The sequence below is a fragment of the Carlito syrichta genome, unplaced genomic scaffold (genome assembly GCF_000164805.1).
Source record: "Carlito syrichta isolate Samal-C Ts95f unplaced genomic scaffold, Tarsius_syrichta-2.0.1 Scaffold303986, whole genome shotgun sequence".
NCBI classification, from domain to species: domain Eukaryota; kingdom Metazoa; phylum Chordata; class Mammalia; order Primates; family Tarsiidae; genus Carlito; species Carlito syrichta.
The window spans coordinates 383,277-397,727 of NW_007248082.1; the positions used below are offsets into that span (position 1 = coordinate 383,277).

Consider the following 14,451-nt stretch of genomic DNA (forward strand, 5'->3'; position numbering starts at 1 on the left):
TATTCATATAAACAAATCCAAAGGCAAGTTGTGAAAGCTATTTTCCTGCAACCGAGCACTTACCCCTGAGATCTAGCAGACTCAGAAGGAACAGCCCAGAGGCTAGGGCTGACTACCACAAGGCCACATCATAGGCACCCCGACTCCCTACCGTGGGAAAGGTTTGTTTATTCCTTGTCGGTAGAGCTGGCTCAGGGAAGGGGGGCACCTGTGTGACTTGGGGGTCTTCCCTGACTGGTGTCTTGCAGCCCCCGCCTGGCTCAGAGGCACACGGAACCGCAGAAGGAAAAAGTTAATTCTTCCTCCTTCCACTGACATTAAGGTGACTATAACACTGAGACTTAAACAGGCCCCCCTTTGAGAGTGAAGGGGAGATCGATGATTACTTCCCTTAGGGCAGCAGGTGCAAACCAGGCCTGTCCCTGGCAAACCTGGACGTAGGGTCAGCCTAGTTACAGCTCCTGAAAGCGGGTCTACATTCTAAATTCCCCTGTCTTCTGTATGCAGGCGTGAGTGTTCACATATCCAGAGCTCAGTGATTGAAACTGGAGCCCGGCAGGACTGAAACGGCCCTTACTGATCAACCTACCCCAGGAGGGAGGGGTCTTTTTCCTCAAGGTTATAGACTCACACGATGAAACCAAGGAGGACGGATGTGTGGCTTCCCCGGGTCCTGCTTAACCGCAAATGTCAACGCTCCCAGCCGAGCAGGTCTGGGATTTCTGCCCGTGCCTCTGTGTGGTTGGCCTAGACTTTAAAAGACTAAATAATGACCAGGCTGTGCTGCTAGGGAACTTTGTCGCTGATGTGTCTGGCATCACCAGCTTGGACTACAAAATTGAGTGTGTGTTGATTAACATACGAATTAGGCTCACAAATCCCAAACCCAGTTGCTTTAAGGAATTTTATTCCCTTCTTGGTGTCCTTCTTCCTAAACACCCCAAGGAGCCTTATTTAATTCAAGGAGTCTACAGTGGAGACTGGTGACTGGATCCAGGGAGAGGGAAAGAGAGAAGAGGGGAAAGATTATCTTTTTTTCCCCCCAAACTACTCATCTGAAATGCTGTGATTTAGGGCCAAGTGTATTCCTTGGCTACAGGGAGGAAGACTGTGTGACATGGCCCAGAGAATAAGACGAATACAAAGGAATGCAGAGGTAGAGATGAGAGAAAGACCTGGATAATACTATGTGAGCCACTAGCTCCATCCACGCTGGAAATCTATCTATCCCCAGTGTGGTAGGAGAAATTATGGTCCCCAGAGGTGCCCATGCCCTTATCCCTGGAACCTGTGAATATTTTATTTTTTATGGCAAACGGAGCATCAAAGATATGATCAAGTTAAGAATTGTGAGATGAGGAGAGTATCCTGGATTATGTGAGTGGGCTCACCATACTCCAAAGGGGAAGTCGAAGGGTTAGAGTCAGAGAGGGAGACGAGACACCAGAAGCAAAGGTCAAAGTCAAGGCGTGTTATGCAGTTGCTGGAAGGGAGGCCATGAACCAAAGAACTTCCAGCATTCTCAGAAGCTAGAAAAGGCAAGTCGCGAATTCTTTTCCACATCTTCCGGGAGGAACAAGGCCTTGCCACCATCTTGATTTTTCGCCACATAAACCCATTTGGGGACTTCTGTAAGACAACTGTATTTACAGAAATATCTAAACTGTAAATATCTAAAGTGATTTGTAGCCGGGCTCAGTGGCTCAGCCTATAATCCTGCACCTTGGGAGGCTGAGATGAGTGGATTGCCTGAGCCCACGGGTTCGAGACCCGCCTGACCAACTTGGCGAGACCTCATCTCTACAATAAATCAAAAAATGAGCGGGGCGTGGTAGCGTGCGCCTGTAGTTCCAGCTACTCGGAAGGCTGAGGCGGAAGGATCGCCAGAGCCCAGCGGGTCGAGGCTACGGTGGCCAGGAGCGGCCACTGCACTCCAGTCTGGGCGACAGAGTGAGACTCCAACTCAAAAATAAAAATTAAAATTAAAAAAACCTCACAACCTCACTTTCCTGAAAAACATGCATCACAGTCCTTGCCAGACTGATAGCTTCCCACCCTAAGCCACCCCGTGCAGAAATACACACTCTATCACTACTTTTCCTGCTCAATACCTCACCCATCTCATTAAAATGGTTGAAAACAAGCAATTTCCTAGTCTTCAGGGACAAAATGCTACTTTCCTAACTGCCTTGAATGTGGGTTAAATACTCCATTTCAGTCCATTTTTCTCTGGGACAGCTGCCACTCCTACCACACCCTTTGGACAGACAGGCCTTTTGGAATCAGGGAGCTCTAATGCGCTCTCCTCAAATGCCTCCCTAATAACTGTTGCTCTGTGATGACTCCTTTGAGACCAGACCATGTACCACAGCTCAAACTTCCATCCTGACACTTTCACCTTCTGGTATGCTAGAAACTCTTCCCCTAAAACCCCGTGGCTTGTGTCCCCCTCACCCTTCAGTCACCCTTCCCTGGGGTCCAGGCCCAGCCTCCCACTCCCTAGCCTAGGCTTGCCCTCCACACCTGGTTTGAGCATATTCAGTTTGCTGAGATTCATTTTCCACGGTTTGCTGGTCACTGTGTCTTCATAGGGGGAGACATCCAGCTCATAGTCACCTAGAGACAAGGTGGGGAGCACCAGAATGCTGAGAACCAGGTGGGGTGGGAGCAGGAGGGGCTGAAGTTCAGACCCCAAAGTTCTGTGGAGAAAAGGAAAAGGCACAGCTTCCACCTAACTAGCTGCAAACTGTGCAAACATGGGAAAAATGCAGGGTGGTAACAGCGTAGATTGGGTTCCATGAATATACCGATACGAATAATAAAAGTGGTGGAGCTCAGTGGCTCAGCCTGTAATTCCAGCACTTTGGAAGGTTGAGGTGAGTGGATTACCTGAGCCTGTGGGTTTGAGACCAGCCCGGGCAACTTGGCGAGACCTCATCTCTACAATAAATAAAAAATTAATTAGCTGGGCGTGGTAGTACACGCCTGTAGTTCCCGCTACTTGGAAGGATTGCCTGAGTCCAGCAGGTCGAGGCTGCGGTGGCCGTGAGCATGCCACTGCACTCCAGCCTGGGTGATGGAGTGAGACTCCAACTCAAAAAAAAAAAGAACAAAATAATACAATAAAAGCTACTATTTGTTGCGCACACTGTGATGAGCCCCATGATATAAGTGAGATATCCACCAATCTCATTCCATCCTCCCAGAAGCCATTGGGTAGGTAAGAAGAATGTGAGGATGAGAGAGGTTAAGTAAGCTCGGGCTTACATAAGCTAATAAGAAGTGGAGCTAGGGCTGGGTGCAGTAGCTCATGCCTGCAATTCTAGCACTTTGGGAGGCCGAGGCAGGAGGGTTGCTTGAGCCTAGGAATTGAAAACCAGCCTGGACAACATAGTGAGACCCCCACCTCTACAAAAACTTTTAAAAACATTAGCCAAGCATGGTAGCATGCCTGTTGTTCCAGCTACTCAGAGGGCTGAGGGGGAGCTGAGGTGGAAGGAACCCCTGAGCCAGGGAGGTCGAGGCTGCGTTGAGCCGTGATCATGCCACTGCAGTTCAGCCTTGGCAACACAGTGAGACTCTGACTCAAAAAAAAAAAAAAAAAAAAAAAAAAAAAAAAAAAGAAGAACTGGGATTTGAAATCTGGACTGATTCCAGAGTATGCTTCTAACTACCAGACAATTGCCTATGGGTACACAATCGGGCAAGGGGAGCTCTGTCTTGTTTTCTCTTGCTATTAGGGAAGGGACAGCAGTGGACTCTGTTCTATGCCTGACCATGACACTGTGGAGTTGCATGGCACATAGGGAAATGAACGTGAGGCCAGGGAGTGAACTGAACCTGACTCTGGAAAACAAGAAAAAGAGACAATGATCTCAAAGCAAATGCTTCTCTGTCAGTCACCCCCATGGGCCTGTGCACTCCTTAAAGGGACTTACTGGGTCTTATAAAATTGCTGCATAATTCACATGCATGGTAGGGGCTCAATAAATGCTGGTTAATGAATCTTGTTGGAAGAGCGAGGTGAGGGAGGTGAGCTTGCAGGGATGTGATGCAACAGCCTTTGTGAATGCATCTCTAGAAGAGAAGAAACATAGATAATATCAGGCAGTAGGAGATGATGGGCTAGATGCAAGAAAAAAAGCAGGAGGTAAGATAATTTGGGAAGAAGTCTCAGGGGAAGTTTTGAAAGAGAAGTGATTCCTATGAGTAGAAAGCACGTAACAAGGAGTGTGGTAAACTATTTTATTGTACACAGTTATTTGCTACCCACCCCAGGGGAAGATTACACCTGTTACCATGTGACTTTCATGCCCTTTGTGAGCAGAGTATACTTCCCCACTACACTGATGCCAGGCCTGACCATGTGACTTGCTGTGGACTATGGATTGTGAGCTCAAGTGATGGTAATCACATCTGAGCAGAAGATTTAAGAATCTTCAGCTGGGTGCAGTGGCTCAAGCCTGTAATCCCAGCACTTGGGGAGGCTGAGGCAAGTGGATTGCCTGAGCTCAGGAGTTCGATACCAGCTTGGGCAACTTGATGGGACCTCGTCTCTACAATAATTCAAAAAATAAGCCAGGTGTGGTAGTGCATGCCTGTAGTTCCAGATACTTGGAAAGTTGAGGCAGAAGGATCACCTGAGCCCAGCAGGTCGAGGCTGCGGTGGTCATGAGCGTGCCACTGCATGCCAGCCTGGGTGACAGAATGAGACTCTGACTCAAAAAAAACCCCCAAAAAACCTTCATATGGTACTTTTTTCCTTCCACCAGCCTGGATCTTCCAATGAAGATGGCAAGTAGAACAGAGACAAAGCCAATTCAGGGAAGCCCACAGCAGAGGTGTAGCATGAGCAAGAAATATATTTTTGTTGTTGTAAGCCACAGATTTTGGGATTGGTTCGTTGTTACTGCAACACAACCTAGCAAATTCTTATTAAAAATGCAATTGACCCCCTACTGGGAATATACCCAGAGGAACTCAAAGCTTTCTACAAAAAAGATACCTGCACATGCATATTTATTGTAGCACTGTTCACAATAGCAAAAACGTGGAACCAACTGTACTGCCCATCAAAACTGGACTGGATTAAAAAATGTGGTATATATATGATGGAATATTATGCAGTCATAAAGAAGGACAAACATATGGACTTCACAGCAACTTGTATAGATTTAGAATCAATAATACTCAGTGATCTATCACAGAAACAAAGAATTGAGTACTACATGTTCACACTCATAAGTGGACCCTGAACATTTACCATAATACTATAAGAAAGGGATTGGCAGTAGCAGAATACTGCCGGGGTGGGGGGGCGGGACACAACATCAATAAGGGTACCTGATCTCAAACCAGGCAAAATAGGGACCAAAGGGAGCCTGAAACTTTGCCTGTATGATGTCCACTTGTATACCTAATCCTGAATTGTACCACACATCTTAAAAAACATTTTTCAAAAGTAGACTAGATGATCTAAAGTGTATTTTGTGTACTAACCTTCTTTTTGTGTGTGTGTATGTTGCAGTCTCACTCTGTTGCCCAGGCTGGAACAGTAGCATGCTCACGGCCACTGCAGCCTCAACCTACTGGGTTCAGGTGATCTTTCTGCCTCAGCCTTCCAAGTAGCTGGAACTACAGGCATGCGCCACCATGCCCGGCTAATTTTTTGACTTATTGTAGAGATGAGGTCTCACCAAGTTGCCCAGGCTGGTCACAAACCCGTGGGCTCAGGCAATCCTCTCACCTTGGCCTCCCAAAGTGCTGGGATTATAGGCGTAAGCTACCACGCCCGGTCTGTGCTAACTTTCAAAGGAAGAAAAGCTATGCAAAATTAAAGGAAAAAAATCTTGAAAACTAAAAAAAAATCAGTTGATATCTAGAAGTGGGATGCTACAGTAACAAAAAAACCTAATATGTGTGGCATTGACTTTGAGACCGGGCAATGGGTGGTAAAGAAGCTATTTCTGGGGGCTTAAAGATGGTACTCTTCATTACACAATGCCAAGTCATTTGGCATTGTTGCCTGCAATAACTTGAAAGGAAGATGCTATTCTGAATGAGCTTGTGCTAAGAGGAAGAAGCTGAGAAACAAAGGGTTACTAGTATGACTTGATTGCTCTTGGCTGCATTTAGCAAGGTGCTACAAGAAAGATATAAACTCAAAAAGGAATTGGCCAGCTCACAAATAGGGAGGAAATGGAAAAGATAACCCAGAAATTTCAGGATTTACAGGATTAAAAAATACAACTGTTTCTCATATTCAAAAGATAAGAGATAAAATTGAAAATGCTTTGAGTGATAAGGTTGATCACAACTCAGCCTTGGGGAAAAGACCAAATCAGGCATATGGTTATCATGGCATTTGTGGAGATCTCGCAGTTGATCAAGATGGTACTCAAGAAATTCTGCCAGTTGGACAAATGTACTCAGGAAAAAAAAGACTAAAGTAGTGGTTCTTCCACAGAAGCCTGATAAGGCCAAGGGACTTCTAATTAGTTCTAGAAAAAGATGCATGTCTTGAATTGTGGGAAAGGCTACTGGCACACAAGATGATAAAAATCAAAGATATAAGAAGCAATTATGCTTTTAGAGAGATGTATTGCAAAGAGCTACCAGCCTGGATTTTAAAAGACTGTACCTATTTGAGACTTAAAATGCCCCAACATTCCTCAGGCAGGAAGCAGGCTAAGAATGTTGCTCAGTCCTCAGGGAGGTTATAGTCCCCAGTGCCCTTTTCAAATGTGGTCAAAGAGAATAATGGAAAAGAAGGGACTTCCCAGACGGCTTGGCCAAGAACTCTGGAGAACAACAGATTGGGCAACTACTCCCAAAGAGCAAAAACAAGGCCTTATTAAAAAACAATCCCTAGCCAGGCTCGGTGGCTCGGCCTGTAATCTCGCGCCTTTGGGAGGCTGAGGTGAGTGGATTGCCTGAGCCCGCGGGTTCGAGACCCACCTGGGCAGGCGAGAACTCATCTCTACAATAAATCAAAAAATCAGCCGGGTGTGGTAGTGCGCCTGTAATTCCAGCTACTTGGAAGGCTGAGGCGGAAGGATCGCTGGAGCCCAGCAGGTCGAGGCTGCGGTGGCCGGGAGTGGCCACTGCATTCCGGTCGGGGTGACAGAGTGAGACTCCAACTCAAAAAAAAAAACCCAAAAAAAATCCCAGCCAGGCACAGTGTCTCAGGGCTGTAATCCCAGCACTTTGGGAGGCTGAGGTGGAAGAATTGCTTGAGCCCAGGAATTCGAGACCAGCCTGGGCAACATAGAGACCTTGTCTCTACCAAAAAAAAATAAAAACTAGCTGGGTATGGTGGCATGCACCTGCAATCCCAGCCCTCTGGGAGGCGGAGGCTAGAGGATTGCTTGAGCCCAGGAGTTCAAGACCAGCCTGGGCAACATAGTGAGACCTTATCACTACAGAACATATTTTTTAAAATTAGCTGGGCATAGTAGTGCACACTTGGGAAGCTGAAGCAGAAGAATCACCTGAGCACAGGAGGTCAAAACTGCAGTGAGTGATCGTGTCACTGCACTCCAGCCAAGATGACTGAGTGAGACCCTGACTCAAAAAATAAAAATTAAAACTAAAAAAAACCACTGTTCCCAGGGGAAAGAGCCCTTGTAACATTGGTCTAGCAGGATTTCAGAATTGCTATGTACCAATATCAGCGGTGTGCCTCCCATTCCTCCCTTTTCTGAGAGTGTTTGATGTGGTTATCCTGACTCTGTTACATATTGTATGCTGAGTATGTATAGGAGACAGATAACTTATCTGTTTAGTTTACAGGTTTCTAGATCAAGAGGAGCCACATCCAGACACAATATAGAAACTATCATGAGATCCTAGACTTGGCCATGTGATTTGTTCTGCCAATGGGATGCAAGTAGAAGACTAGACCTGCTGGGCTCAGGTGATCTTTCCACCTCATCCTTCCAGGTAGCTGGAACTACAGGCACATGCCATCACACCCGGCTAATTTTTTGATTTATTGTAGAGATGAGGTCTTGTCAAATTGCCTGGGCTGGTCTCGAACCCTTGGGCTCAGGCAATCCTCTCACCTTGGCTTCCCAGATTGCTGGGATTATAGGCGTGAAGTATCATGCCCAGCCTGAGCAAAGCTTTTAAAAACATTGCACACTTCTGCCAATGCTCATTTCCTTCTGCCATGAGAAGGGAACATTCCAGATAAGAGGGTGCACCTTTAGCCTGGATCCCACAGTGAAGAAGACAGGTGAAACAAAAGTCAATACATTGTTACCACAACATAGTCTAGTAAAAGCTGGACTATCAGAGAGAGGGGTCTATGGAAAGAGTAAAAGGCAGCTCCTCTCTTTGGCTCTTTCTGTGCCTGCTCTCTCACCATCTTCTGTCTGGCTAATGAGCATCTTTTCCGTCAAAAGGCGGACCAAGATGCTACTTCCTAGTCTCTCTAAACTTGTGGGTTACATGGTATCTGGAACCTGTTTATGGCTTAAAACCCTTTTCCTGATCGCCTCTCCATTCCTTCCCATTCCAGAAGCTCCCCAAGTTGGGCCTCGGCCTGGTTCACAGCTCTGCCAAGTGGAATACATATTTCCAGGTAAGAAAGTGGGAAGCAGGGGCTGGGTGTGGTGGTTCTGCAGTCAATCAAAAAATTAGTCGGGTGTGGTGATGCGAGCCGGTAGCCCCAGCTATTCGGAAGGCTGAGGCAGAAGGATTGCCTGAGCCCAGGAAGTTGAGACTGAAGTGACCATAAGTATGGCACTGCGCTCCAGCCTGTGCGACAGAGTGAGACTCCAACTCGAAAAAAAGTGGGAAGTAGGAAGAAGAGAGGGCAACATTGTCAGCACCCAAAAAGATACTGCCAATTCCTCCCTCCACCTCTTTGATGTCAAATGTCGTTATCATCCCCATCAGAATCTACCCTGTGGTCCATATTCGGCAGAATTAAAAAACAATCCCAAGAGCCATCTTCCCCAGTTTAGTCTAGGATGGGGGCCTCACCAAGGCCACGAGCACGGTGAACGGTCCAAAAGATGTCCAGGCAGGTAGCTTGGTTCTTCATGCGCCGGTGGCAAGTGCAGCCTATCAGAGAGCTGTTCCTGAGTTGCTGTACTGCCTCCAGGCAGTCCGCAGGGACTGAAGGCTCCTCCGAGGGCAATGGAGTGCTTACGCTAGAGGTGCAGGAATCCAGGTGGTAGTAGGCAGCACTGCAAGTGGCATCAGCCTGGCACTTCCTCCTGGCCTGGATACAGCTGTTCATGAGCCGGCTCTCTGTGGAAAGGGGTTCCCCTGTAAAGGGAGAGATAAGGTGAGGCTCACGTAAGGGCAGAGTAGTTGTCTGGGAGTACCAAGTCTTGAGGTAGAGTAGGAGGGGGTACTCTTGATGAAACCTGGAGGAAGTCTTAGAGTAGCACAAAAGGCCGTTAGGAACAAAGGTAGAGAGAGAGAACCCCAGCAGGACTGGACAGTCTGCAGCAGTCACAATCTAGACAGAACAGATCAGGTCCAAGAGATGAGTGTCTGAAGAGACACAACTCAGCCTCTAAAGAGGCCAGGGAGGACAGCTGTTTGAAGCTTAGTCTGATGATCCTGCCATTAGGGTCATCAGGGTCCATAGAGGAAGATAGCCCTGGGCAGAGCCATGCCACAGGCAAGGCTAGTATCATAACCAGAGAGCTGAGAATGTGGAAGGGAATGTTAAATGAGAGTTTGCATAACAGAATCTCACTCTGTCACCCAGGCTGGAATGCAATAGCATGGTCACAGCTACTGTAGCCTCAACCTTTTGGGCTCTGGTAATCCTTCTGCCTCAGCTTCCTGAGTAGTTGGGACTACAGGCATGCACTACCACTTTCAGCTAATTAAAAAAAAAAATTTATTGTAGCAACAAGGTCTCACCATGTTGCCAAGGCTGGTCTTGGTCTCCCAAAATCCTGGAATTACATGCGTAAGCCATTGCACCCAGTCAAATTGGCATAACTTTGAGTCTTCCATTAAAAATAATTTTTTTTAAAATTTGGAGTCTCACTCTGTTGCCAAGGCTGGAGTGCAGTGGCACGCTCATGGCCACCATATCCTCGACCTGCTGGGCTCAGGTGATCCTTCTGCCTCAGCTTTCCCAGTAGCTGGAACTACAGGCATGTGCCACCACACCTGGCTAAATTTTTGATTTATTGTAGAGATGAGGTCTCAACAAGTTGCCCAGGCTGATCTCGAACCCATGGGCTCAGGCAATCCTCTTACCTCGGCCTCTCAAAGTGCTGGGATTATAGATGTGAGCCACCGCGCCCAGCCTAAAAATAATGTTTAAAATATCTAATGGCAGTAACTGTTTGGGGTTAGGGTGGGGAGCTATTGGCAGAAGGGAAGAAAGGGTAATTTGACCCTGTCTCTCACTCAGAGATACCAAGGTTGATTATAGCTCAGCTCTGGAGGAAGCCCCTGCATCCTAGGATTTAGGGTTCCTTCCTTCCTTCCTTCCTTCCTTCCTTCCTTCCTTCCTTCCTTCCTTCCCTCCTTCCCTCCCTCCCTTCCTTCCTTCCCTCCTTCCATTGGAGTCTCACTCTGTCGCCCAGGCTGGAGTGCACATGACCACAGCAGCCTCGACCTGCTGGGCTCAGGAGACCTTCCACTTCAACCTTCCAAGTAGTTGGAACTATTGGCGTGTGCCACCATGCCCAGCTAATTTTTCAATTTATTGTAGAGATGAGGTCTCACCATGTTGCCCAGGCTGGTCTTGAACCTGTAGGCTCAGGCAATCCTCTCACCTCTGCCTCCCAAAGTGCTGGGTTTACAGGCATGAGCCACCATGCCTGGCAGATTTAGGATTCTTAACATGGGGTACTAGAACACCACCACCCACTCTCCAGTTGTTCAAATGAAAAATCTAGGAGTTATTTATTTTATTTTATTTTTTTTGAGTTGGAGCCTCACTCTGTTGCTCAGGTTGGAGTACAGTGGCACACTCATGGTCACCACAGCTTCAACCTCTGGGATCAGGCGATTCTTCCACCTAGAAGTCAATCTTAATTCTCTTTTACATCCTATGTTCAAGCCAACAAGTCCTGCCAACACCACAACACATCTGAAATCTGTCCACTTTTCTCCATGTCTGTGACCACTTTCTTTCTTTCTTTTTTCTTTTTTTGAGTCAGAGTCTTAATCTGTTGCCCAGACTGGAATGCAGTGGCACACACAAAGCCAATGAAGCCTTGACCTGCTGGGCTCAGCGATCCTTCCACCTCAGCCTTCTAAGTAGCTGAGACTACAGGTGTATACCACCATACCCAGCTAATTTTTTTATTTATTGTAGAGACAAGGTCCTGCCATGTTGACCAAGCTGGCAGGAGTTGAACCAAGCTTCAACTCCTGGATTTAGGCAATCCGCTCACTTCAGCCTCCCAAAGTGCTGGGATTACAGGTGTGAGCCACAGTGTCTGGCTATGACTTTTTTTTAGCTCAAGTCACCATCAACTCTTGTCTGAACTAGTGCCAAGCCTCCTTGCTGGTCTCCCTGATTCCATCTTCTAAACCCATTCTCACATACAATCCAGAATCATTTCCTTTTTTTTTTTTGAGTCAGAGTCTCACTTGTCACCCAGGCTGGAGCACAGTGGCACGCTGCTCATGGCCACCAGTCTTGATCTGCTGGGCTCAGGCAATCATTCCACCTTAGTCTTCCAAGTAGCAAGTGCGCTACTACACCCAACTAATTTTTTGATTTATTGTAGAGATGAGGGCTCGACAAGTTGCCCAGGCGGGTCTCGAACCCACGGGCTCAGACAATCCACTCACCTCAGCCTCCCAAAGTGCTGGGATTACAGGCGTGAGCCACCGAGCCCGGTCTCTTTTTTCCTTTTTTAATGAATTTTTTTTCAAGTTGGAAAACTTCTTTATTGAAGTAAAATGTACACAACATAAAATTAATCTTCTTAAATGTATGATTAAGTGGCACTTAGAACATTCACAGTAGTGTACAACTATCATTTCTAACTAATTCCAGTACTTTTTTTTTTTTTTTTTGTCAGAGTTTCACTCCGTCACCCAGGCTGGAGTGCAGCGGCACACTCATGGCCACCGCAGCCTTAATCTGCTGAGCTCAGTAGATCGTTTGGCCTCAGCCTTCCAAGTAGTTGGAACTACAGGCACATGCCACCACGCCCAGCTAATTTTTTGATTTATTGTAGAGATGAGGTCTTGCCAAGTTGCCCAGGCGGGTCTCGAACTCGCGGGCTCAGGCAATCCACTCACCTCAGCCTCCCAAAGGCACGGGATTATAGGCTGAGCCACCGAGCCCGGCTCCAGTACATTTTCATCACCTCAAAAGGAAACCTGTACCCATTAACCACCCACTCCCCATTCTCCCTTCTCTCCAGCCCCTGGCTACAACTAAAGTGTTTTCTGTCTCTATGGATTTACTTATTCAGGATATTTCATAGAAATGGAATCATACAATATGTGTCTGATCTTTTGTACCTGGCTTCTTTTACCATGCATAATGTTTTTGAGGTTCATCTACATTGTGGATGTATCAGTACTTCATTCTTTTTTATGGATGAATAATATCTCATTGTATGGATAGGTCACATTTTGTTTATCTATTTTCATAAATTAATGAGCATTGAGTTGCTTCCACCTTTTGGTTGTGAATAGCACTTCTGTGATTATTCATGTACAAGTATTTCACCTGTTTTTGATTATTTTGGGGATATGTCTAGGAGCAGAATTGCTGGATCATATGGTAATTATATATTTAACTTTTTTTTTTTTAGTTGTAGTCTCACTTCACCCAGGCTGGAGTGCAGTGGCACACTCATGGCCACCCCAGCATCAATCCACTGGGCTCAGGCGATTCTCCCATCTCAGCTTTCTAAGTAACTGGAACTACAGGCACATGCTATCATGCCCGGCTGATATTTTTGATTTAGTAGAGATGAGGTCACGCTAAGTTGCCCAGGTTGGTCTGTTTAACTTTTTGAGGAACTGCCAGGCTGTGCAGCTGTACCACTTTACATTCCTACCAGCCATGTGTGAGAATTCCAGTTCCTCCATATACTTGTCAACTCTTGTTATTTTCCCTTTTTAAAAAAAATTATAGCCACCCTCTTGAGTGTGACATGATATCTCATTGTGGTTTTCACTTGCATGTCCCTAATGTTGAAAGACATTAAATGAGTTGGGCTTGGTGGCTCAGCCTGTAATCCCGCGCCTTTGGGAGGCTGAGGTGAGTGGATTGCCTGAGCCCGCGGGTTCAAGACCCGCCTGGGCAGCGAGACCTCATCTCTACAATAAATCAAAAAAATCAGCCGGGCGTGGTAGTGCGTGCCTGTAATTTCGGCTATTCAGAAGGCTGAGGCGGAAGGATCGCCGGAGCCCAGCAGGTCGAGGCTGCGGTGGCCGGGAGCGGCCACTGCACTCCAGTCTGGGCGACAGAGTGAGACTCCAACTCAAAAAAAAAAAGAAAGAAAGAATGACGCTGAATGTATTTTGATGCGCTTGTTTGCTACTTGTACATCTTCTTTGATAAAAAACATTTTTTGAAGAAGAACATACAGAAAACTATACGAATCAAAAATATATAGCTTGGCCAGGTGCAGTGGCTCAGTCTATAATCCCAGCACTTGGGGAGGCCAAGGCAGGAAGACACCCTGAGCCCAGGGTTCTAGACCAGCCTGGGCAACTTGGTGAGACCTCGTCTCTACAATAAATCACACAAAAAACTAACCAGGCGTGGTGGCCTACATCTGTAGTTCCAGTTACTTGGAAGGCTAAGGTGGAAGGTTTGCCTAAGCCCTGCAGGTCGAGGATGTGGTGGCTGTGAGTGTGCCACTGCACTCTAGCCTAGATGACAAGAGCGAGATGCCAACTTAAAAAAAAAAAAGGCCTGGCAGGGTGGCTCACATCTATAATCCCAGCACTTTGGGAGGATGGATGAGGTGAGAGGATTGCCTAAGCCTGCAGGTTTGAGATCAGCCTGGGCAACTTGGCGAGACCTCATCTCTAAATAAAATTTTAAAATTAGCTGGGTATGGTGGCACGTGCCTGTAGTTCCAGCTACTCAGAAGACTGAGGCAAAAGGATCGCCTGAGCCTAGTAGGTCAAGGCTGCAGTGGCCAGGAGCATGCCACTGCCCTCCAGCCTGGGTGACAAGGAGTGAGACTCCAACTCCAACAAAAACAAACAAAAAATATATAGTTTGGTCAGACATGGTGGATCAATCCTGTAATCCCAGCACTTTGGGAGGCCAAGGTGAGACGATTGCCAGAACCCAGGGTTTCAAGCCCAGCCTGGGCAACTTGGTGAGACCTTGTCTGTACAATAAATCAAAAAGTTAGCTAGAGTAGTCGCGCGTGCCTGTAGTTCTGACTACTTGGAAGGCTGAGGTGGAAGGTTCGCCTGAGCCCAGCAGGTCAAGGCTGCAGTGGCCATGAGCATGCCACTGCACTTCAGCCTGGGCAACAGAGT

At 47.0% G+C, this 14,451-nt stretch overlaps 1 protein-coding gene across 1 annotated transcript in view; it reads right to left on the bottom strand.

The window, feature by feature from the left end:
* GFRA3 (GDNF family receptor alpha 3) overlaps positions 1-14,451 on the bottom strand; it is a 26,586-nt gene that overhangs the window by 7,251 nt on the left and 4,884 nt on the right. Inside the window, exons 2-3 of the mRNA XM_021713012.1 lie at positions 8,989-9,276; positions 2,524-2,616 (exon numbers count right to left, since the gene is read on the bottom strand). Coding sequence (XP_021568687.1) covers positions 2,524-2,616; positions 8,989-9,247 — 352 coding nt within the window. The 5' untranslated portion in view covers positions 9,248-9,276. The remainder of the gene's footprint in view (positions 1-2,523; positions 2,617-8,988; positions 9,277-14,451) is intronic.